General features: G+C 52.1%; 1 protein-coding gene across 1 annotated transcript in view; it reads right to left on the bottom strand.

The window, feature by feature from the left end:
* The window catches only part of LOC100581110 (putative uncharacterized protein FLJ45825), a 30,446-nt gene extending 9,311 nt beyond the window's left edge, over nt 1–21,135 (bottom strand). Inside the window, 1 exon segment of the mRNA XM_003276929.3 lies at nt 20,775–21,135. Within this exon segment, the coding sequence (XP_003276977.2) occupies nt 20,775–20,861 (87 nt within the window). The 5' untranslated portion in view covers nt 20,862–21,135.
* Nucleotides 21,136–22,058: the final 923 nt, after the last annotated feature.

Here is a 22,058-nt window from a genome sequence, read left to right as displayed (position 1 = left end):
TGGCTCACGCCTGTAATCCCAGCACTTTGGGAGGCCAAGGCGGGCAGATCACCTGAGGTCAGGAGTTCGAGACCAGCCTGACCAATATGGTGAAACCCCGTCTCTACTAAAAATACAAAAATTAGACGGGCGTAGTGGTGCGCACTTGTAGTCCCAGCTACTCGGGAGGCTGAGACAGGAGAATTGCTTGAACCCGGGAGGCAGAGGTTGCAGTGAGCAGAGATCATGTCACTGTACTCCAGCCTGTAACAGAGCAAGACTCTGTCTCAAAAAAACCCAAAAAACGGAAAAAGATTGCTGTGCACAACCTCCCCCCACCCGCCACAGAGATTCTGATTCAGTACACCTGGGGTGGGCCTGAGAATTTGCATTTTTAGCAGGTTTCTAGCTGGTTCTGATGCTGCTGGCCCAGGGACTGCACTTTGAGAACCACTGTGTAGGAGGATCTCAACTTCTATGGACCAGAAAGGGCTATTTCTAGGAATTCATCTCAGCACCCGAGGTGTGGACAGCTCCCCAACGGGCTCTTCATTGTCATTCACCACTCAGGCCTGAGACAGGCAGCCTGCTGAGGACAGCATTTCCCCGCCATCTCCCTCTACCCACCACCCACCGCTTGGTTTCCACTCAGACCCCTGCCTCTCCCTGCTCCCTCCTTGGGAAGCACATCCTCAAACTCTGTCCTGCAACCGAAGGAGCAATTTCACTCTCAGTCACGTTCACCGATTCCTTTCAGGATGCAGAAGACCTCAGTTAACACTGCACTTGCCTCCTGGCCAGCCAACTGCCCCCATCTGTTCCTTTCCCAAAACTGCACCCTTGGCTGGGGGACTTGGGATCCCCCAGCTCTGTTATCTGCATGCTACAGGCCTGATTCATTTCACAGCCACATGGTCAGATGTCTCCTCACCCCCTTCTCCTCTTCCTGCCCCCGCCTTTCTCTGAGCTCTGAATGTCCCCTTTTCACCCAGCCATATTTCCCCAGCCCCCTCCTCTCCTCACTCCTTTGCCCATCCCATCTGTGATAAATTTGGCAGATTACCCCATGAAAGCCTAAATTATCAGTGCTCATGGTCACTTTGGCCCTTAGTCCCTTAGAAAGACAGTGTTGAAATTGCAGGCATTCATCAGAATCTGAATTTCAAAATTTCTAAAAATTCCCAAATTTGAGGTTGTCTCAACTATCCTTCAAGACCAGAACTCTCGTTGGATTTTTCAGCAGGCAGTTGAGCCCAATCCCTACTCCTCCACCAGATCGTAAACTCCCTGAGAACAAGAAGCTCAGCCGCTCAACTCTGAGCCACTCGGCCTAGCACAGCGCCCAGCTCCTAGTAAGTACCTAGGAGATGGCCGCTTTCTTATGACTATTATCATGATGGCATTGTTGCTGTTGTTATTGCTATCTGCTCTGCTCTCCTCATGCCTTGCCCAATGGCTTGCACACAGCAGGGTCTCAGCAAAGTCTTACAGGTACACAGATGACAAATGCATAGTTGTCATCCTCACCTCGCTGCTCTTGCCTCCTACTACCTCATTCGCCTGTAACATCTTCTCCCTCATTTGCCTTTTTTTTTTCTTTTCTTAACTGCTGCTATGTTCTGAGCCAGAGCATTCGAACGATTTTTGTGCAATAACTGCCCACCCCCACGCCCAGATCTTCAAGGCCTAGGAGACTAGTGTCAGGAGATTTGGTGGGTAATGGGTTCTGGGCAGTAGAAAACAGCCCCCTTTACAGAGATACAATTTTACAGGTTATACTTCCCTGAGTTCAGACACGGCCACAGACCTCAGGGAACCTAGTGTCGGCACAGATGGTGCATGGGGCCACATTATATGGAATATTCTCCACTTGCTATAAAACTGTTGACAAATAGAGGAAATGAGATGTTTTCCTTTTCCATGTTTTTTTCCTTTTCCATGTTTTTTTCCTTTTCCTTAGCCAAACACTGCGGGCCCTCATGAGTCACAAAAGTTTTGAGATATTACCCAGAAATATAGGAGGAAAACTCCATATTTCCCCCTGTCAAAGGTTTGGTTTTCTTATTTATTTATTTGCATGCCACTGGGTAAATTGAACCCTAAACAATATTAAAAGGAAATAAACATATCTCTCAGCCGCTCACGGACCTAGCACTCACCAGGGAGCGGGGTTATCAACAAGCCTCCCCAGATGGGGACAAAGTTGCAGTCTGGAGGTGGGGTGGGGGTCCAGGGACCTGCAAAGCGGGGGCCCTGCAGCTCCCCACTCCAGGCAAGTCGAAGCTCCCTCTCCCCTGGCCAGCCTCCAAGACCCACAGCTGATGCACATATCCACTCGGCGTCCACAGCAGCTCCCAGAAGGTGGAAAGACTCCATTTTTATTTCCACCTTTCCAGTACCTGTGCCTCTCACTGACCCATTCCAACACACACACAGGAACACACAAATACACACACACACATCAGCAATGACTAACATGTCCCAAAGCATAGCAGAATGTCATTTCAGAGTCCTATCTGCAAAGTTGAAATCAGAGGGTGGGATGCCTGAGAGCGTTCATATGGCCTGTTTATAGTCACTGAGAATCGATACCTACTTTGGGAGAAGAAAAAAAATATACGTTAAAAAAAAAATATATATACACACACACACACACACACACACACACTCAAATACATACCAGTGGTGGATAGATGGATCTTTCTCACCCTGAAAACCATGACAGATGAGTTTTGTTTGGGCCTCTATGCATTTTAAAGGTGCATTTAAACTCACTAAATTAGAATCTGGATCGGTGGCGGTGCCCACCCAACCCTGGCCTCCTCTTCCCCTCAGCAGGAAGGCAGCCAACCAGGTTCTCATTCAGAATTTAATCTTGCCTGAGTGGCGTGACCACTTCTGTCTCTGCCCAGTTTTTGTTTGTTTGTTTGTTTGTTTGTTTGTTTGTTTTTTGAGACGGAGTCTCATTGTGTTGCCCAGGCTAGGGGGTAGTGGCGTGATCTCGGCTCACTGTAACCTCCACCTCCCGGGTTCAGGTGATTCTCCTGCCTCAGCCTCCTGAGTAGCTTGGATTACAGACACGCACAATCACTCCCAGCCAATTTTTGTATTTTTAGTAGAGACAGGGTTTTGCCATGTTGGCCAGGCTGGTCTCAAACTCCTGACCTTGTCCTTCCAAAGTGCTGGGAGTACAGGCTTGAGCCACCACCCCCGGCCTCTGCCCGGTTTCTGCGATGAGAAAGCTGGGCCCTCTCCCCAGGGGGACAGGTCTGGACTAAGTGAGTTTACAGGGTAAAGTCAGAGACCCCACTGCCTTGGGGTCTTCAGAGAGCCCAACCCCTACTGCGACTGAGTCAAAGTTGGTGGGATCAAGACAAGCAGCTCACCCAGGATCCAGGAACACAAAACCTGTTCTGACACCCATTCTTCTGCTCAAGAACATGCAGTGGCTCCCAATTACCCACAACAATGACGTTTCCTCTCAACGGCAGACCATAGGTGGGGACTGCCTGGAGCTCGGGGTGAAACAGATCTCTGAGGCCTTGTGTGGGTTCAGCAGGGAGAGTGCAGTGATCAATGATCCATGTCTGCCATGAATGAAGGAGGGGAGATTGCAGCCGCCCACACTGAATGTCAGTCTTCCCTGGACTACAGAACTAAGTCTAAATGCCTCTGCTGCTCTACCAAACTCTTCCACCATCTGACCCCTCATTTCCTCTCCAGAGTCACTGCCCACTCCTCTCCAGCAAGGCCACCCCCATCACGCCAAGCTTTGCATTGCACTTGGCACACACCACCTCAGACCTACCTCTGTGCCTTGACTCAAGCTGCCATTCCCACGCTCCTGCCCCATCTTCATCCTTCAGATATGAGTTTAGTTCCTAGCACTTCTTAAGGTCCAGCTCAAATCCTCCTCCTCCAGGAAGCTTTCTTAACTGCTCTGATCCATCCCAGCTCTCAAGGCACTCAGGGGCGTTACCACATATTGAAATAGTCAGTGTTCGAAGAGTTTCCTATTTCCAAGTACTCATCTCACCAACCTGATTGAAAACACACCATCACCACCACCAATGAGAATCACATCTGACTTTCTTTTTTCTTTTTTCTTTTTCTAAGACAGAGTCTCGCCCTGTCACCCAAGCTGGAGTGCAGTGGCGCAATCTCGGCTCACTGCAACCTCTTCCTCCCAGGTTCAAGCAATTCTCCTGCCTCAGCCTCCCGACTAGCTGAGATTACAGGTGCCTGCCACCATGCCCAGCTAATTTTTGTATTTTTAGTAGAGACAAGGTTTCACCATGTTGGCCAGGCTAGTCTCGAACTCCTGACCTTGTGTTCTGCCCGCCTCAGCCTCCCAAAGTGCTGAGATTACAGGCATGAGCCACCGCACCCAGCCCTTTCTTTTTTATCCTCCACAGCATTTCACACAATGCTTGCCAGGAACCAGCCTGGCCACAAGCACTTACTGATGTCCACAGGTTTACCTTTGGTGCTTTAAGATCCTTGGGGTCTCAGAAACCAAACTTGTGGGGCCAGAGGTGAAATCAGAAAGGCCCCACCCTGGACTGAGAGTCCCTCCGACACAAGTTCCATTCCTGACTCATTGTGCAACCTGTGGCTTATGGGCAGGGTCACTTAACTAAATGTCTAGCCCTCGATGTGCCCATCTGCAAAATGGGCAGCCTTGTTCTTCTCCTTCCCCGCCCACCACACCAGGGGCAGAATTTTAATCTCTACCCTTCCACTGACTAGTCATTGGAGCCAGGGACCCGCCCTCCTCAAGCCCCAGCGTCCTCCCCTGTGCAATGCAACATTCCCAGTAATGGAGCAGGTGTGCGGGGCAGCCCTGCTCCCCTGGAGGACAACAGCAGGCCACTGGGGAAAGGTGAGGTGTCGGGCAGTAGCAGAGACATGAGCCCCAGCATCTCATTTTTGGTGGGCTTTCTTTCCCCCAGAGCTCTTTTCTTCCCCCTTCTCTTTTTTCTCCCTTTCCCTGGGACTAGGAAAAGGTTTGGGAAGACAGGTGTGCTCCACGGGGTGTGGGTGGGGGACCCTCACGCCTCCCCTGGCTGAGGTGGAAAGACATCTCTGAGGTCTGGAAGTCAGTCACAGGACAAGACAAGGGAGGTGGGGAGGGCTCGAGGCCCTGCAGCCTCCCTTTGGACTTCGGAGAGGGCCTGAGAAGGCAGGCAGGCCCCAGGGGGAGAGTCAAAGAGGGGCAGCGAGAACGTGTCAGCCAGGCCAGGAGGGCCCCAGCTCCATTCGCCACAGGCCCCACCCAGGCAAGTGCCCACAAATCCTTCTTGACCCCACAAGGGAACCACAACCCCTCCTTTCCCCCCATTTACTGCAGACTGCAGCTGCTCTGCTTCGCCCTTCCCCGTGCAGCCACCACAGATGGTGATGACAGAAACTACGGGAAATATCTGTGGCTCTGTTAACTGAGGAAAGCAGGGCACAGGGCAGGGTGTACAGCGAGGGCACTGGAGCTCAAGGGCGCTAGAGGCGATGGTGGGCTCTCCAGCAGACCATCCAGGTCAAACCCAGCTCTGCCTCATATAAGCCGTGCGACCGTAGAGAGTCATTTGACCTTTCTGTACTTCAGTTTCCTCGCCTGTAAGACAGAGGTGACTAATGTGGGGACCCGGCTTGCGTGAGTTAGTCCTCAGAAGCAATTGGGATCAGGCGCAGTGGCTCACACCTGTAAGGCTCACATTGGCACTTTGGGATGCCGAGGCGGTAGCATCACTTGAGCCTAGGAGTTCGAGATCAGCCTGGACAACATGGCGAGACCCTCATCTCTACAAAAAATAAAAAAATTGGCTGGGCGCAGTGGCTCACAATCCCAGCACTTTGGGAGGCCGAGGAGGGGAGATCACGAGATCGAGAGATCGAGACCATCTTGGCTAACATGGTGAAACCCCATCTCTACTAAAAATACAAAAAATTAGCCAGGTGTGGTGGTGCAGACCTGTCTGTGGTCCCAGCTACTCGAGAGGCTGAGGCAGGAGGATCGCTTGAGCCTTAAAGGTTAAGGTTGCAGTCAGCTGTGATTGCACCACTGCACTCCAGCCTGGGGAACAGAGAAAGATCCTGTTTCTTTTTTTTTTTTTTTTTTTTTTTTTTTAATGAAGAAAGAAAAAAAGTACGAAGAGTGCTTGCTTTTTTTTTTTTTTTTTTTTTTTTTTTTGAGACCGAGTCTCACTCTGTTGCCTAGGCTGGAGTGCAATGGCACAATCTCGACTCACTGCAACCTCCACCTCCCGGGATCAAGCAATTCTCCTGCCTCAGCCTCCCGAGTAGCTGGGATTACAGGTACCCACCACCATGCCCAGCTAATTTTTATATTTTTAGTAGAGACACCGTTTCGCCACGTTGGCCAGCCTGGTCTTGAACTCCTGACCTCCGGTGATCTGCCTGCCTCGGCCTCCCAAAGTGCTGGGATTACAGGCGTGAGCCACCTCACCTGGCCGAACAGTGCTTGCTATCACTATAGAAGCCACTGGAATGTGAGCCCCAGGGTACAGACTTCTACCTCTTTATTCATGGCTTCATCCCTGTATCTAGAACAATATCCAGTGCATAGGAAGCACAGATATTTGTTGAATGAGGGAACTGGGGAGGTGAACACATGGATCAATCAGCGGCCGCCACACACCTACTCCAGTCAAGGAGGCAAACACACGTGCTGTAACTGTCAATACAGGCCTTTCTTTCTGCAAACATGGAGTGTTTACTATGTGCCAGGTAATGTACTGTGGGGTGGCTTGGGCACAACATAGGGGTGAATGAGGCAAGGGCCCTATGGCAGAGACTACTGGTTGTCCCCATTCCACTCTCCCCTTCTTCCCTAGTCCTGGAATTCTTGGCCAGGCACATAGCCATACAGAATAAAGACTAGATTTCTCAGCCTCTCTTGCAGCTAGACATAGCCCTTTCACTAAACTCAGACCAATACAGTGCAAAGTGTCAAGTGATAGCTTCTGAAACTCCTTAAGGGATGGCTGGCACTCAGTCTTCCCCCAGGTGACTGAAAAGTGGATGAAATGGCTGGAATTGAAGCAGCCACATTGGACTGTGAGGAGACGGAAGTCACCCCTCACAGAACAATAAGATAATAGGAGCCTGGGCCTCAGAGGACCATATCAAACAAAGCCACCAACCAGCCCCATACTGCAGACTTTCAAGGGAAGAAATAAAACTGCTAAATTGCATGAGCCAATGTTTGGGGTTATACTACTCATGACCTACAGCTCATGCTAAAGCTAACTGATACAGACGCATCACTAGAAGCTCACAATTAGCTGGTGGGGGGCACACAAAGAAACAGACCAACCCATCCATCAGAGTGTGGTGAGGATGTGTAGGCACAGAGTATTGTGGGAGGAAACGCAGGGGAGGGAAGGGTGGGAGGGGATCTAGGAAGACTTCCTGGAGGGAACGACATCTACATCAAGTCCCAAAGAATGGGGAGGCCTTTGGTGGGAGGTGGAGGGAAAGGGAAGAAAATGCTATAACTGAGATAGATGCATGCAGAGAGTTGGGGAGTTCAGGAGTGAGGGGGGGTGGGTAAATTTTATCCCAAGGGACTGAGAAAGATTTTTCCAAAGTGAATGGAACAAGGCTCTGAATGATGAGAAAGACTTAGACAGGTTGGGAGGAAGAACGTTCCTGGGTAAGGAACAGCAAGTGCAAAGGCAAAGAGGCCATGACTGGACATGGTTTGAGTGTGGTGTGCTCAGGGAGGGGGTAGGAATGACGGCAGATGCTGGGGAAGACTTGGAACTATGTACCGGGTGCTTCGTATTTTAAGTGTGTAACACGCGTTCGCTGGCTTTACCCTCACGACCCTCCGAGCTAAGTGCAGTACTATCATAGCTCCTTGCACAGATTCAGAAACCAGACACAGGGAGATTAGGCTGCTTGCTCAAGGATGCACAGCAGTGCCCAGCAGGGCTGGGAGTGGAGCCTGGGCAGTGGGACTCCTCAGCCCACATGCTCCACTCTCACAAGGCAGCGGGGTTTGAGGGCACCCACCGCCCCTTCCCTCTCCTGACCTGAGCACTCGTGTCCACACCCAGCATCCTCCGAGGCCTCCTGTTCATCCATGCTGGCTTGTAGACATATCAGGAGGTTTTAATATTGGACATGGAGGGAAAGGGAAACATAACAGCACCAGGGAGGCCCAGGGAAGTCCAGAGCAGCCAAAGAGAAAGGCAGATCTGAAAAGAGAACTCTTGGGTTTACTCAGACATGGCCCTCTTTTCATTTCAGGGATGAGAGTTCTATCAGGAAGCATCACGTCTCCCATCTTCCATGTGTGATAAGGCGGTATCAACTAATTATATACTAATGTGTTTCTTACACTGTCTTGTTTATAACCCTCACATCAGTCCTATGAGGCTGACAAGCGGACTCTCACTTTATGGATGAGATGAAGCACAGAGAGGGTAAGTAACTTGCCTGAGGTTGCCCAGCTCATAAATGAGGGAGCCAGGATTCACCCCAGGTCTGCCTGATGCCAAGTCCACATTCATAGCCACCTCGCTCTTACAAGTCCTCAGGCAAGGCTCTTTCTACATCCGTGACAGAATTCTGTTCAGACACTGCGGCCTCCTCCCGCTTCTCCTCCCCTTCCCTCCATCCTGCTGCCACAATCTGTAGTCAGCATATGCCTCAAAAAGGCGACAAAGCCACAGACGTGTCCTCAGAGGTTTTTTTTAAAAAAATGTAGTATTATTATGCAAGAGCTGAGAGAATCATTGCTAGAAACACCCCTCGCCTTACTTAATCCTGGCACGTTGGAAAACCCATCCGAAGACATGAATCTGAGCCTCTGGGGCACCAAAGACCTTGGACTGGTTTTCTCCTCCATCCCCTGCCTCTTGAAGGAGGCCTCTTAAATGCGATCTGAGACAGAGAAGGGCCTCTCCTGAGAAGACATGTGTTCCCCTTGCTCTATAGGGAGAGGCCCAAACCAGGAGTGCCCAGTTGCACAACTCCAGGGGCGCCATTCCCACAGGGTACAGCGTGCCTGTGTCCTGCAGCTGCTGCAGGCGGCCTCCTTCCTCCCCCACTGCCCTCAATCCTCCAGTGCCCCATGGCCCAGTCCGTCCTCCGGGAGTTTTGCACTGGCTCCAGGCCTGCCCGGTCCCGGCCTTGTGGCATCTTAAGCCTAAACTTGAGTCTGATGGATGGCTGGATGCTGGGCGGCACACGCACATCTGGAGTCCTTCCCGGGAGAAGCCCCAAGTACAGCCCAGTAAATCAATAAACAAATTAATAAGCAAATACTGCTGTCTGCTGAGCTGAACTGGGACTCCCGGGCGAACAGATTTAAAATCAACAACAGACGGCCACAGGGCATGCCGGGACCAGGCAAAAAAACCTGCGTGGAATTTTCAGAGCCTCCATCCCCCAGCCCATCGCTCTCAGGACTAGAAACACGGTGGGGTAGGGGTGGGGGGACTCCTGATTTGGGGCTGGCAGGGAGCAGCACGGGACAGGCTGTTGTCTGGGAAACCCCCCCCCCCACCCCCTGGCAGCTTCGACTCTCCCTCACTTGCTCTAGTCTGCTGCTTCCTGCCAAGAGGAGGGCTTGGTGCACCGCTGGCAGGACCTTTGATCTGGGTACCACAGATAATGATGTGACCAAGGAGCCTCAGTCACGTGGGGCACCAATTGAGGGGGTTGGCCCTTCCTAGCTGAATCCCAGCCACACTGCAGCAGCTTCTGTTCACTTCTCAGCGGGCTGCAGAAGCAGGGTGGGGGAGGCCAGGTGGTACAGGACTGACCCCTGTGGATGCCACCTCATCACCCTGTTGGTGAGAAAGCAGGCAAGCAGGGCACATGGGCCTGGGGAAGACCACAAGGCCAGGTCCTCCAGGCAGGGAGGCTCTGGCAGAAACCTCTGTGCCAACCCCCCGCTTCCTGTCCCCGCATGCAGAGGCCTGCGCCGCACCGCCCCCCACCCCCACCCCAGTGCCCAGGAGGCCAGGGTCAGGAAGCAAACAGAAGCGCCTGCACGCCTGCAGATAGACTCCAACCGATCTCAGGAGAATTTCCAGCCAGCAGGCCTGTGGCGCCCTTTGCTGAAAGGGCCTTCTGAATGCCCGGAGTCTTCTCTTTTGTGCTCACAAATGCCACCCAATCGCAGCGGCCGCGAAGCTGCATAAATAAGGCAGAGAGAGTGTCTGCCTGGGGCGCTGGCCTCTGGGATGCCTGCCAGGGCTGTCAGGCCGCCCAGACTTCAATACCAACAGACTTAAGGGACAAGAAAACAGCTCAGGTAAAGGCTTGGAAGCTCAGGAGGGAAGTGACCCGTCTTGTGAGGCGACAGAGATCAGTCTGCTCAGGGCCTTCTGATGCGACGCTGTCACGAGGCTCATGCCCCGCAGGCTCTCCCCCACCGGGTGGGCACGAATGGTGCCCAGCAGCTGGGGAAGCAGGCCTCTCAAGCGTCACCCTGCTGCATCCCACGTCTCATGCTGCTGATGAGCGGGAGTCCACCCTTTCTTTTCCATCCCATGGGGAGGAGGCTCACAGGCTGCTAGAGCTCTCAGAAAGAAGGGAGGATGCTGCCGGGCATGGTGGCTCACGCCTGTAATCCCAGCACTGTGGGAGGCCAAGGCAGGCGAATCAATTGAGCCCAGGAGTTCGAAACCAGTCTGGTCAACATGGCAAAACCCCGTCTCTACTAAAAATACAAGAATTAGCCAGGCTTGCTTCCTTCCTTCCTTCCTTTCTTTCTCTCTCTCTCTCTCTCTCTCTCTTCTTTCTTTTCTTTTTTTTCTTTTCTTTTCTTTTTTTTCTTTCTTTTCCCTCTGTGGCCCAGGCTGCATGTAATCTACTCGGCTCGCTGCGGCCCCGCACCGCGGACTGCCTGGGACTGCCAGCGCTCGCCAGCCTGCTTTTCCTCCTTTGGCTGCAGGCGCGGGTTCGCCATGTTGGCCAGGCTGCTCTCCGGCTCCTGACCCCGAGTGCTCTGCCCGCCTCGGCCTCCCGAAGTGCTGGGACTGCGGGCGGAGTCTCGCTCACTCGGTGCTTCGTGTGGCCCGGGCTGGAGTGCGGTGGCGTGGTCTTGGCTCGCGGCAGCCTCCGCCTCCCAGCCGCCTGCCTTGGCCTACCAGGGTGCTGGGATTGCAGCCCCTGCCCGGCCGCCGCCCGTCTGGGTGGGAGCGCCTGCCGGCCCCATCGTCTGGGAGTGAGGAGCGCCTCTGCCCGCCCCTCGTCTGGGGGGAGGAGCGCTCTGCCGGCCCCATCGTCTGGGAGGTGAGGAGCGCCTGCCCGCCCCCTCTGAGAATGAGGAGCGCCTCTGCCCCCCCCCCTGAAGGGGCGCCCGCCCCCCCCCGTCTGGGAAGTGAGGAGCCCTCTGCCCGCCCCCCCGTCTGAGGAGCGCCTCTGCCCGGCCACCCACCGTCTGGGAAGTGAGGAGCACCTCTGCCCGGCCCCCCGTCTGGGAAGAAGTGAGGAGCGCCTCTGCCCGGCCCCATCGTCTGGGAGGTGAGGAGCGCCTCTGCCCGGCCACCATCGTCTGGGAAGTGAGGAGCGCCTCTGCCGGCCACCATCGTCTGGGAAGTGAGGAGCGCCTCTGCCCGGCCACCCATCGTCTGGGAAGTGAGGAGCGCCTCTGCCCGCCCGCCCCGTCTGAGAAGTGAGGAGCGCCTCTGCCCGGCCACCCACCGTCTGGGAAGTGAGGAGCACCTCTGCCCGGCCACCCACCGTCTGAGAAGTGAGGAGCGCCTCTGCCCGCCACCCACCGTCTGGGAAGTGAGGAGCACCTCTGCCCGCCACCCACCGTCTGGGAAGTGAGGAGCACCTCTGCCCGGCCACCCACCGTCTGGGAAGTGAGGAGTGCTCTGCCGGCCACCATCGTCTGGGAAGTGAGGAGCGCCTCTGCCGGCCACCCGTCTGAGAAGTGAGGAGCGCCTCTGCCCGCCGCCCCGTCTGAGAAGTGAGGAGCGCTCTGCCCGGCCGCCCCGTCCGGGAAGAATGAGCAACACCTCTGCCCGGCCGCCCCGTCTGGGAGAAGTGAGGAGCACCTCTGCCCGGCCGCCCCGTCTGGGAAGAAGTGAGGAGCGTCTCTGCCTGGCCGCCCCGTCTGGGAAGTGAGGAGCGCCTCTGCCCGGCCGCCCCGTCTGGGATGTGGGGAGCGCCTCTGCCCGACCACCCCGTCTGGGAGGTCTACCACGGAGGCCAGAAGCAATCTGGGGGCTGGACGTGGTGGCTCACGCCTGTGGTCCCGGCACTCTGGGGGGCCGAGGCGGGTTGATCACTTCAGGCTAGGAGTTCGAGACCAGTCTGGCCAACATGGCAAAGCATATGAAAAATACAACAGACAAACCAACCAACCAACTCAGTGACAACAAACAGGTCTATCCTGGAGTCATACTCTAATTTTTTCTATTTTCCTCCCTTTCTGATCCTTTATTCCACTTTCTTTTTCTTCCTCTTCCTTCTCCTTCTTCGTCAAATAGAGGATTGAGTTATTATCACTGATCCATATAAAGTCCCTCTCTCATTTATTTTGATTCCCACTCCCCATTTCTATTCCCCGTCTTCCCATGTGCAGCCTTCCTGGTATGTTTGATACGCATCTTTTTGTTTGTATGTATTTTTAGAAAATGTTTATTGTTTTTTGTGCAAAAAAAATTAATAAAAAAAAAATTGATTCAAGTTAAAAAAAAAAAAAAAAAAGAATTAGCAGGCTGGGCGGTGTGCACTATAGTCCAGCTACTCGGGAGGCTGAGGCAGGAGAATCGCTTGAACCCGGGAGGCACAGGTTGCAGTGAGCTGAGATCGTGCCACGGCACCCTAGCCTGGGCAACAGAGTGAGACTCTATCTCAAAAAAAAAAAGGAAAAAAAAGGAAGGGAAGATGCCGGCCAGCCCCAAACACCCCAGGAGACTTGGAGAATTCTGGCCATGAAACTCACCTGCTGGGAAACTCTGGTGACCCACCAGGCCCACAGAACATTGCCAAGGCCTCTGAGAACATTCTAATGTTCCTCCACAGAGTCTAGCAGTCATTTGGTATATGCTGTGTCCCAAAGCACCTTTGAGGAAGGTGTCGGGTGGTGACAGTGAGGAAGACAGATATGGTTCCTGCCTTCCCAGAGTTGCAGTGAGGGAATCCGGGCTCTCAGATTCACAAGGCAGAGTGTGGTTTTGCTGGGCCTGGAAGGCCGTGGTGCATCTCATGGGCTGGGGCAGCAACTCATTTCAGGTGGTGGGGAGGAAGGGCGAGAAGGAAGCCAGCCTGCTGGGGGTTGTCTTGGGAAAACAGAAACCTCTCCTACCTCCAGGCTGGCAGGGAGAAAGCCCCAGGCAGCCCCAGGCCCTGACTCTGCCTCCCAGGCTGCCTGCCCTAGGGCACTGCTCGTTAATTACCACAGTGCCGCCAAGATAGCCCTGGCCTGGACTCAGTCCCACACCAATTGCCACGTGAGAGGAAAAGAACTGGAATTTGGGGAAAATTACAGAGAAAAAAGAGATGGGCTTCAAGGGAACAGGCCCCGAGTGTAACCTTCTTTCTGGCCCTGGGGAAGACAAGAAGCTGCACAACGTGGATTGTAGCACAGGTCCTGGGGTAAGTCCTGGCTCTACTCTACATGCTCTGTGGCTTTGGGTGAGTCACTTGAACTCTCTGTGCTTCAGTGTCCTCGTTTGTAAAATGAAAGTAAAGACAGTACCAGTGTTCACAGGGCTGTTGTGAGGATTAAATGAGTGAATGCATATTCAGTGCTTAGAGCTGCTCCCAGCACATAGGAAGAGCTATATACGTGTGACTCATGATTACTCTCAGCGAACAAGGTGGCTGGGCCTCCCCAGGGAGGCAGGCACTCTGGGCTGGACCACTTCAGCCTTGTAGGGATGGGCTAAGAGGAGTGAGAAGAAAAGACAGCGAGGGAGGTAGCCCTGGAGCTGCAGGCAGCCCCACCTCCGGGATGAACAGTGAAAGAAAAGGGAACCCACTGGTCCCAGATCGGTGTGCAGTGTGACATGGCCACATGCACCGTTTACATGTGTATACACTCATATAATCATCATGCAGATCAAGATAATGTTCCCGTCACCCCAGAGTGCTCCTTCAGGGCACTGGCCTTTGAACATGGTGTTCCTCAAGGCAGGAAAAATACACCCCCACGGGGCGTGAAAGAATCTGTTGGGGACAGAAGAAATGGAATAGAACTTCCACTTCTATCTATTTTACCACGTGCTTTTCAACACCCCTTTTTCTGTATATTTCATAATGCACATATTAGCACGATTGCACATTTAGAATTTACTAATAAATAAGTGTACATTTGCTAGGGATACACACTGAGTATCTCCTGCTTACCCCTGGGTTCCCCACCTCCTCCACCCTGCTCTGAGGCTGCCCTGCGTGGTCCCCATCACCCGGGCTCCCTGGGGAGATCAGAGGACACTGGCAAAGTGCAGTTGGGGAATTGATTCCACTGCTCCATCCCTGCAGGGCACTGCAGGCAACTCTTTCCTGGAAGCTGCTTACAAGTTGACTCTCTCCTTCCAAATTTGGCTCAGCACCCCTCCCCTCGTGGCGGTCACAGCCCTGCAGCAGCCAGCCCCTGCTTACTGCACTGTCCCTCCTGGCTCCCCTGCACTCGCACCTTTATAAAGAGTCCTTCATGAAGAAATCTGCTCGTATTACCCTAATTTAAAAGTGGCATCTGTCTCCTGCTGGGACCCTGACCTGATAAGCAGCACGTCCTCAAAAATATTCTACCCACTGGGCTATGTGATCCAAGTATTTGGAGATGACTGTTAGTGCACTGGATGGTCCCCATTGGTGGTTCAGGGCGGCTTCCCCTTCCTAGGAGAGGAGTGGAAGGAGCCGCTTTCAGCGTTTGCGCTCGGCTCCATGCTTGGAAGCAGCAAGCACTAAGATGGTTAGCGGAGTTTACTGAGCTCCTGCCTGTACCTCGCCAAGGGGTGCCTCCATTCCAGGAGAAGGATGCCCAGGAAGTGGCAGCCATGACCTCCTACCCACAGAGCCTGCTGTCTCAGTCCCTGTTTCCTGTCTGGGGATTCAGCTCCTCCTCAAGGGGCCAGCACTGGATTCGTGCAGGGTGCTGGTAGCACCGTGATGGCAGCCTTACCCTGAGTAATGTGAGGAGACTTGAATAAAGGGTCTCTACAAAGATGGAGGCAGGGTTTAGGGAAACCAACATGGGGAGCCTCAGAACCCTAGGGCTAGCAAGAGTGGGGAGCCCCCTCTGAGAGTAGCTGCATGACAGCAGCTGCAAGCAGGGTCAGAGGGACACAGCCACCCTGTGGTGACCTTGTGGGGAGGGAGCTGGGGTAATAAATTCCCTGTCCTCACTCTCCTCCCTTCCTCCAAACCCAGCTGCAAGCCAGAGGCCAAGGGAGCCCTTGGATGCAGAGAAGTCAGCATTCTAGGCCAAGAAGGAGGGGGAGCCAGGTGTGGAAAGGGGAATATGCATCGGACGGGACAAAGGGAAGATTTCCTGGATGCACTGCAAATGACCTCTGTGCCACAAAGGCCTGGCCCCTACCCACAGGGCTGCTCCTTGCCCCTCAGGTGCTCACGGATAACCACATCCCACCTCCCCACAGCTTCCCTACAGGAATGGGAGCAGAGGGACTGAGCGGTGAGGAAAGGCGGGCGGAGGCTGCAGGAGTGAGCTTGGGCGGATCAAGACGTGCTTGGAATGTCAGATGAAGAAGCCCGAACTTTCTCTGCAGGCAGAGCCGTGTAAAACAGCTGATCAGAGGTCTGGCTAAAGCCAGGCCTGAGCAGGTGCCCTCGTGGAGGGGATGCAGGCAGCAGGTGGAAGGAAAGCTCTCTGATTCCTTACTCAGCTCAAAGAGAGAAGGCAGGGAGACAGGAGGCCACTGATACAAACACTGGTGCCTCCAGCGAGACATTTAGGAAGAGCCCCCGAGCCTTTGTTCACTGCTATATACACAGCTCAGCTCAGGCTCTGACTTCCCCTCCGGAGCGGAAGCTTCTGGTGTTGAAGGCTCTGAACTAGCTGGGAAGAGGCAGCTGGCAGAGAAGGGGACAAGGAGCTCTCTCTCCCTCAGCCCCGAGGAGCTCAGCACCGGCTCTGACCCGCTGTGCCTCCGACTGACTGGGCAGCTCTAGGCAGGCTCCTGCCTTTCTTGGTGCAGCAGGGTGCTCATCTGGAAAGTGGCAATAAAGCACCCACTTGCCAGGGTTCTTGGAGGGTGGAATGTGACAGCACAGGTGAAAGCGTGTGTTTCCCATCAGAAGAAACGCGGGGGTTGAGGGGTAGGCAAGTGCCACTTGATGGGAAGCCCAAAAGAAACACTAGTCGCTACACATGTCTGATGGAAACGACAGCACCCTTCCCTCTCCCCATAAGGGTTTACTGAGCATCAGTGGGGGCCCTTGCCCTGTGGGCTTCTTGACGCACAGGAGGAGATGGGGGTCTGCTCTTACAGGCCGGAAGTGGGGCTGCAGACAAAACACACACAAAAAACAATGTGACAACTCTACGAGGCTGCAATCATCGTTGGGCTGAGTACAACAGTACAGGTTTCAGTATATAGGAATCCCAAAAAGGGGGAAACTGGTGGGAAGAGGGAGGGAGTTTAGCTAAGCACAACTGGAGAGGTCAGAATTCCATGACAGGAGTCACCTAGGTAAAGGCAAGTGCTGGGAGCAGGGACATGGCCAAGGAGGGTGGCGGGCAGGGGACAGCCCTCTCTCCATCAACGAGAGCTGGCTGGAAAGGGCTGGATACAAGTCCTGGGGTCTGTGCTCTTCCGCACCACACCATGTGTCTTGATAACCAAAGACATGGAGACCTCACCCCAGAGGAGCCTCTCAAAGCCCTCACCTGTCTTGCTGACTTTCTTTTGCCTCCTCTGAGCCAAACCCCATCCCTGAATTAAGCCAGACAGCTGCTTTCATCCTCCAGGCGGCTGAGATCAGCAAGAGAAAGTGACACCTTCCTGTCAGTTCTGGAGTTCCTATAAATTCATTCATTCGGCAAATATTTAGTGAACATTTCCTATTACCCTTCACTACTCTAGGCCCTGGGGATCCATCAGTGAGGAGAAGGAGCTACATTCTAGTAGAGGAAGACAATAGGCAAAACAAATGAGCAAAATATACAGGAAATGCTATCAAGAAAAAGCAAGGGGAATAAGGGAAATTCAGAGGGGACTCAATTTAAAGGCAGTAGTCAGGGAGGGCCTCGTGGAGAAGGCAACTTTTGAGTGAAGACTGGAAGGAGGGGATGGAGAGAGCCATGTAGGCTTCAGGAGGGAGGGCATGCCAGGGCCAGGAGTAGGGTGAGAGAGTGAGGCACCTCAGGGACAAATGTTAAGGAGGTGTTCCCTTTGGGGTCGTGTTGCAGCCCTGCTCCCCACCACCCTCCCTATTGCAACCAGGCTGACTGTTCTCAAACGCAAATCTGATCACGATGGCACAAAACCTCAGAGCTGCCCAGGGGCTCCCCTTGGCCTTGGTATGAAATCAGACTCCTTAGAATGGCCCAAAGACCCAGCTGTCCTCCCAGTCTCCTCTCTCCATTCCCTCCTCCCTGTGCATGCCATGCCTCCTCTTTCTCATGCCTCCACCCTTGCAACCTGGAGCCTGGGCCTGGAACACCCTTCCCCCACTCCTGTGTTCTCCTACCTCTTCTAACTTTTTTTTCTATTAATATTATAAATATTTAGGACCTACATAAAAGGTATAAATAACAATAAAATTAATCCCAATGCACTACCATCTCCACCCAGCTTAAGAAAGAAAACATTACCCATGCAATAGAGGCCCCCCTGGGCATATGCCCTAGGCACATCTGTCTCTCCAGTGACTGGGGCCATCACTATCTTGCTTTTTATATTTACCACTAGTACAGCACAGGTTTGAAAGTTAGCCGTGCTGTGGTTTGAATATTTGTCTCCTCCAAAACTCATGTTGAAAAATTAATTACCATCGTAACGATATTAGGAGATGGGATCTTTAAGGGGTGATTGGGCCATGAGGGCTCCACCCTCATTTGTGGGTTCATGCCATTATAAAAGGGCAGATTCAACCCCCTCTGGTTCTCTTTTGCCCTTCCACTTTTCACCATGCAAAGACTAAGCCTTCCTCGCCTCTGGAGGTCACAGCATTCAGGGCGCCATCTTGAAATCAGAACCACCAAATCTGCTGGCATCTTCATATTGGATTTCCCAGCCTCCAGAACTGCAAGCCAATACATTTCTTTTCTTAAATTCCTGTCTGTGGTATTCTGTTATCGCAGCACAAAGGGACTAAGCCAAGCAATATGTAGCACTGGTTTGACTATTTTGAATGTTTTCGAACTTAAGTGAATGGGATCCTGTGGTTTACACTCCTCTGCAACTTGTCTTTTCATGTAACATTATGTTTGTGAGATTTTATCCATGTTGATATGCGTAGATCTAGATCAGAGCTCGGTAAAGTTTTCTGGAAAGGGACAGATTGTTCATATTTTAAGCTTTGTGGGCCCAACAGTCTGTTGCAGCTGCCCAACTCTGTCATTACAGTGCGAAAGCAGATACAGACAATATGTAAATGAATGAATGTGGCCACATTCCAATACAACCTCATTTACAAAAACAGGCAGCAAGCTGGATTTGGTCCATGGGCCATAGTTTATCAATCTAGGCCATTTGTTTTCATTGCTGTATAATATTTCATTGTATGACTACACCACAGTTTATCGATCCATTCTTCTATTCATGGTATGGTTGAATTATCACTCCCAATTCTTTACTCCAGGACTATATAGGACTATACATTTAAACTCGTTGATATACAGAGTAGATGGAGAATATATCCCCATCCCATTGACGTGGGGTTTGGCCTAATGGAATTTAACCGGGCAAATGCTAAAGAATGTGATGCAAAAGGAGGTTTTTTGTTGTTCTTGTTGTTTTGAGATGGAGTCTCACTCGGCTCACTGCAACCTCTGCCTCCTGGGTTCAAGCAATTCTCCTGCCTCAGACTCCTGAGTAGCTGGGACTACAGAGGCATGCCACCACACATCGCTAATTTTTGTATTTTTAGTAGAGATGGGGTTTCACCGTGTTGTCCAGGCTGGTCTTGAACTCCTGACCTCGTGATCTGCCCGCTTCAGCCTCCCAAAGTGCTGGGATTACAGGCGTGAGCCACTGCGCCTGGCCGCAAATGGAGGTTTTTAATATGCTTTTAGGCTTTAGTTTGGCATCTTGTGGTCCTGCCATTTGCCATAGAAGAGCATGTTCCCAGTAAACTGTTGTCTCTTCAGCCTGAGTCCCCAAATGACAGCTACTTGTAGCCAGTGTGAACGTGAGTTCACCCCAGCTCACCTGCACTCGTGTGTGCAAGAAATAAATGTTTGTCATTATAAGCCAATGATATTCTTAGGATTGTTTGTTACACAGCTTTATTGCAGCAGTAGCTAATGAATACAATGGACATTTACGTTTTTGATTCTTTGCTGTTGCAACAAAGTTCATGCTCATATACCTCAACTGGTGCACAAATGCATCTTCAACTTTGCCAGTTAATGCTGATTTGCTTTCCAGAGTTTTGTACCCATTTGCACTCTGCCAGCAATGTCAGAGTTTTCTTGGTTCTACAACCTTGTCAACACTTGGTTTTGTCAGGTGTCTGCTGATCTGTGGCTGTAAAATTCCATTGTCCATCTAACTCTTACGCATCTTTCTCTTCCTCTGGGCCTCCTTCCCTAATGCCCCCATCTGAACTGGGTCCATATACTCATTGCATCCATAGCTCCTTACACTTGCCTCTTTCACAGTCCTGGTATTGCATTTATCTGTTAATCTGTCACCATACAGATAGCCCCTGTCCCCCAGACCAGGCACTTAGCAAATAATTGTTGAATGAAAGTTTCATGAGAAACTTCAATCAAGCTGGTCAGCTCCAGTCCTAGGGAATGTATACGCTGAGACAACTACCTCATCACAGGTACAGCCCTCATATCAAGGTGTGTCAAAGGACAGAGACTGATTGCTTTTCATGTGGTTATCACACTTGGGCTTTGAATGTGACTTGTTTTTATGCTGAAAATGTAATCATTCCAGGCTTGAATTACAGTAGCTAGAGAGATGTGAGTGAAAGGTAAACCCTAAGGGTCTAGGAAGGTTTTGTGGGCAAATGCCATCTTTAAAAAGCAGGTTACTCATATAATAAATAGCTTGCATTGCTGCACACTGCTCTAAGCACTTTACACATACGAGATAAATATCAGAGGAGGAAACTGAGAAAAGTAATCTGCCCTGGGTGCGCAGCTGGTGAAAGCCTCGCTGTAGCCACCATCCTGTTGTTATTTATCACTCCCCCACCCCAAGGTAATTGCTTTAGAGAACAAAGAACTTGACACCTGCCAGAACTACCCCCACCCCCCACCCCACCTACACCCAGCCCCAGCACCACCTACCCCGACCCCCACCACTACCTACCCACCCCAGCACCACCTACCCCGACCCCCACCACTACCTACTCCTACCCACCACCACCTACCCCCACCCCACCACCACCTACCCTCACCCCCCACCACCACCTATGTCCACCCCCAACACCACCTACCCGCCTCACCACCACCTACCCCCACCCCCCACCATCACCTACCCCCCACCACCTACCCCACCCCCACCACCACCTACCCCCACCCCACCTATCCCCACCCCTCCCACCACCTACCACCCCCCACCACCACCTACCCCCATCTCCATCACCATCTACCCCCACCCCCCACCACCATCTGCTGCCACCCCCACCACCACCTGCCTCCACCCCCCACCACCACCTACCTCCAACCTTTGGATGGCATGAGTTTGTTTGGTGTATCCAAGGTCACATTTAAAGAACAGAGTTCTGAAAAATCCATGGGGAGACATCTTTGCTGCCAGTCAGCATGATGGAAAAACATGGGTCTTGGAGCCAGGAGGCGGGTTTTAATCCAAGCTTGACCACAATCTTAATTTAGATTATTTTGGTTGTAAGGAAAAGAAATCAATAACTTTAATAACTTCAAAACTCCCAAAATGAAGAGGAGAGATGTGTTGTAAGGAATGGGTGGTGCTCTCATAGGACAATCAAGGGTTGGAACCAAGAATCGGACCATTGATATAACCATACTGTCATTCGGTCCCCTTCCTCCCTGGGCTAACTATGATCAGCATCTCATCCTAGGGTCAGATTCCTGGGAGTTAAAATCTGATTGGCCCAGCTTTGGTCAGGTGTGTTCCTCTGATCGAATCAGCTGTGACTGGGTAGGTGGGATCATACAAACCTCAGGAAATGGGGCCCATTGTGAGCCAGGCAGATACTCTCTAGAGGGTGCCTAACGCAGTTACTAATTCACCGTAGACCTCAGGGAAGATACCTTCCTTCCCGGACTCGCGGTTCTCACCTGTAAATGAGAGATTTGATCTGTGTCTGGTTCATCATTACATCTACTATGCCTGTTTAATCAATGCTGAATGGACTACAGTGATCTCTATATTAGCTTCTGGTTCCGACCGTCTGTCTTTTAGAATTCTCACATGTAAAGTGTGTGGGTACAAGGAACTGGCAGCGAGGGAGAAGAAGGGGAGAAGGAGGGTGTGCTGACACTGGCTAGGGGTGCCTGGGGACTTCAGCTTAAGCAGTCTTTTCTCTGGGCATCTTTCCAGGGCCAATCCTCTGTCCCCACCAAGCAGCATTCTGGCCAGAATTTGGCTTCTCTAATAAACACTGTCCCTGGAGGGACAGTGCCCTTTATAAGCTATTAAATTGGCCTTCTGACAATTGCCAACACAATGCCATTTGAGAAGCAAAGTCCAAAGTGGGAGGACTCCGGATTTGATTCTGGTGTCCCGAATCCAGACTCTTCCACTTATTATGTGACCTAGTGGGTCACAGCCCTCTGAGCATCACAGTCTTCACTGCTCAGACAGATATGAGAATCTTTGTTCTGCCTTATTCATAGAACTGTTTGAGGGATATTGTGTATAAAATTATCCATAATAATCGAACTATATTTGTGATCTGCTAACTAGATGCCAGGCATAGCGTCATATGCTGAAAATGATTATTATGTATAATCCTCACAA

This window comes from Nomascus leucogenys, chromosome 17, assembly GCF_006542625.1.
Source record: "Nomascus leucogenys isolate Asia chromosome 17, Asia_NLE_v1, whole genome shotgun sequence".
Taxonomy (NCBI): Eukaryota; Metazoa; Chordata; class Mammalia; order Primates; family Hylobatidae; genus Nomascus; species Nomascus leucogenys.
The sequence above is the reverse complement of the archived record's forward strand: the minus strand, read 5'-3'. Positions and strand labels throughout refer to the sequence as shown.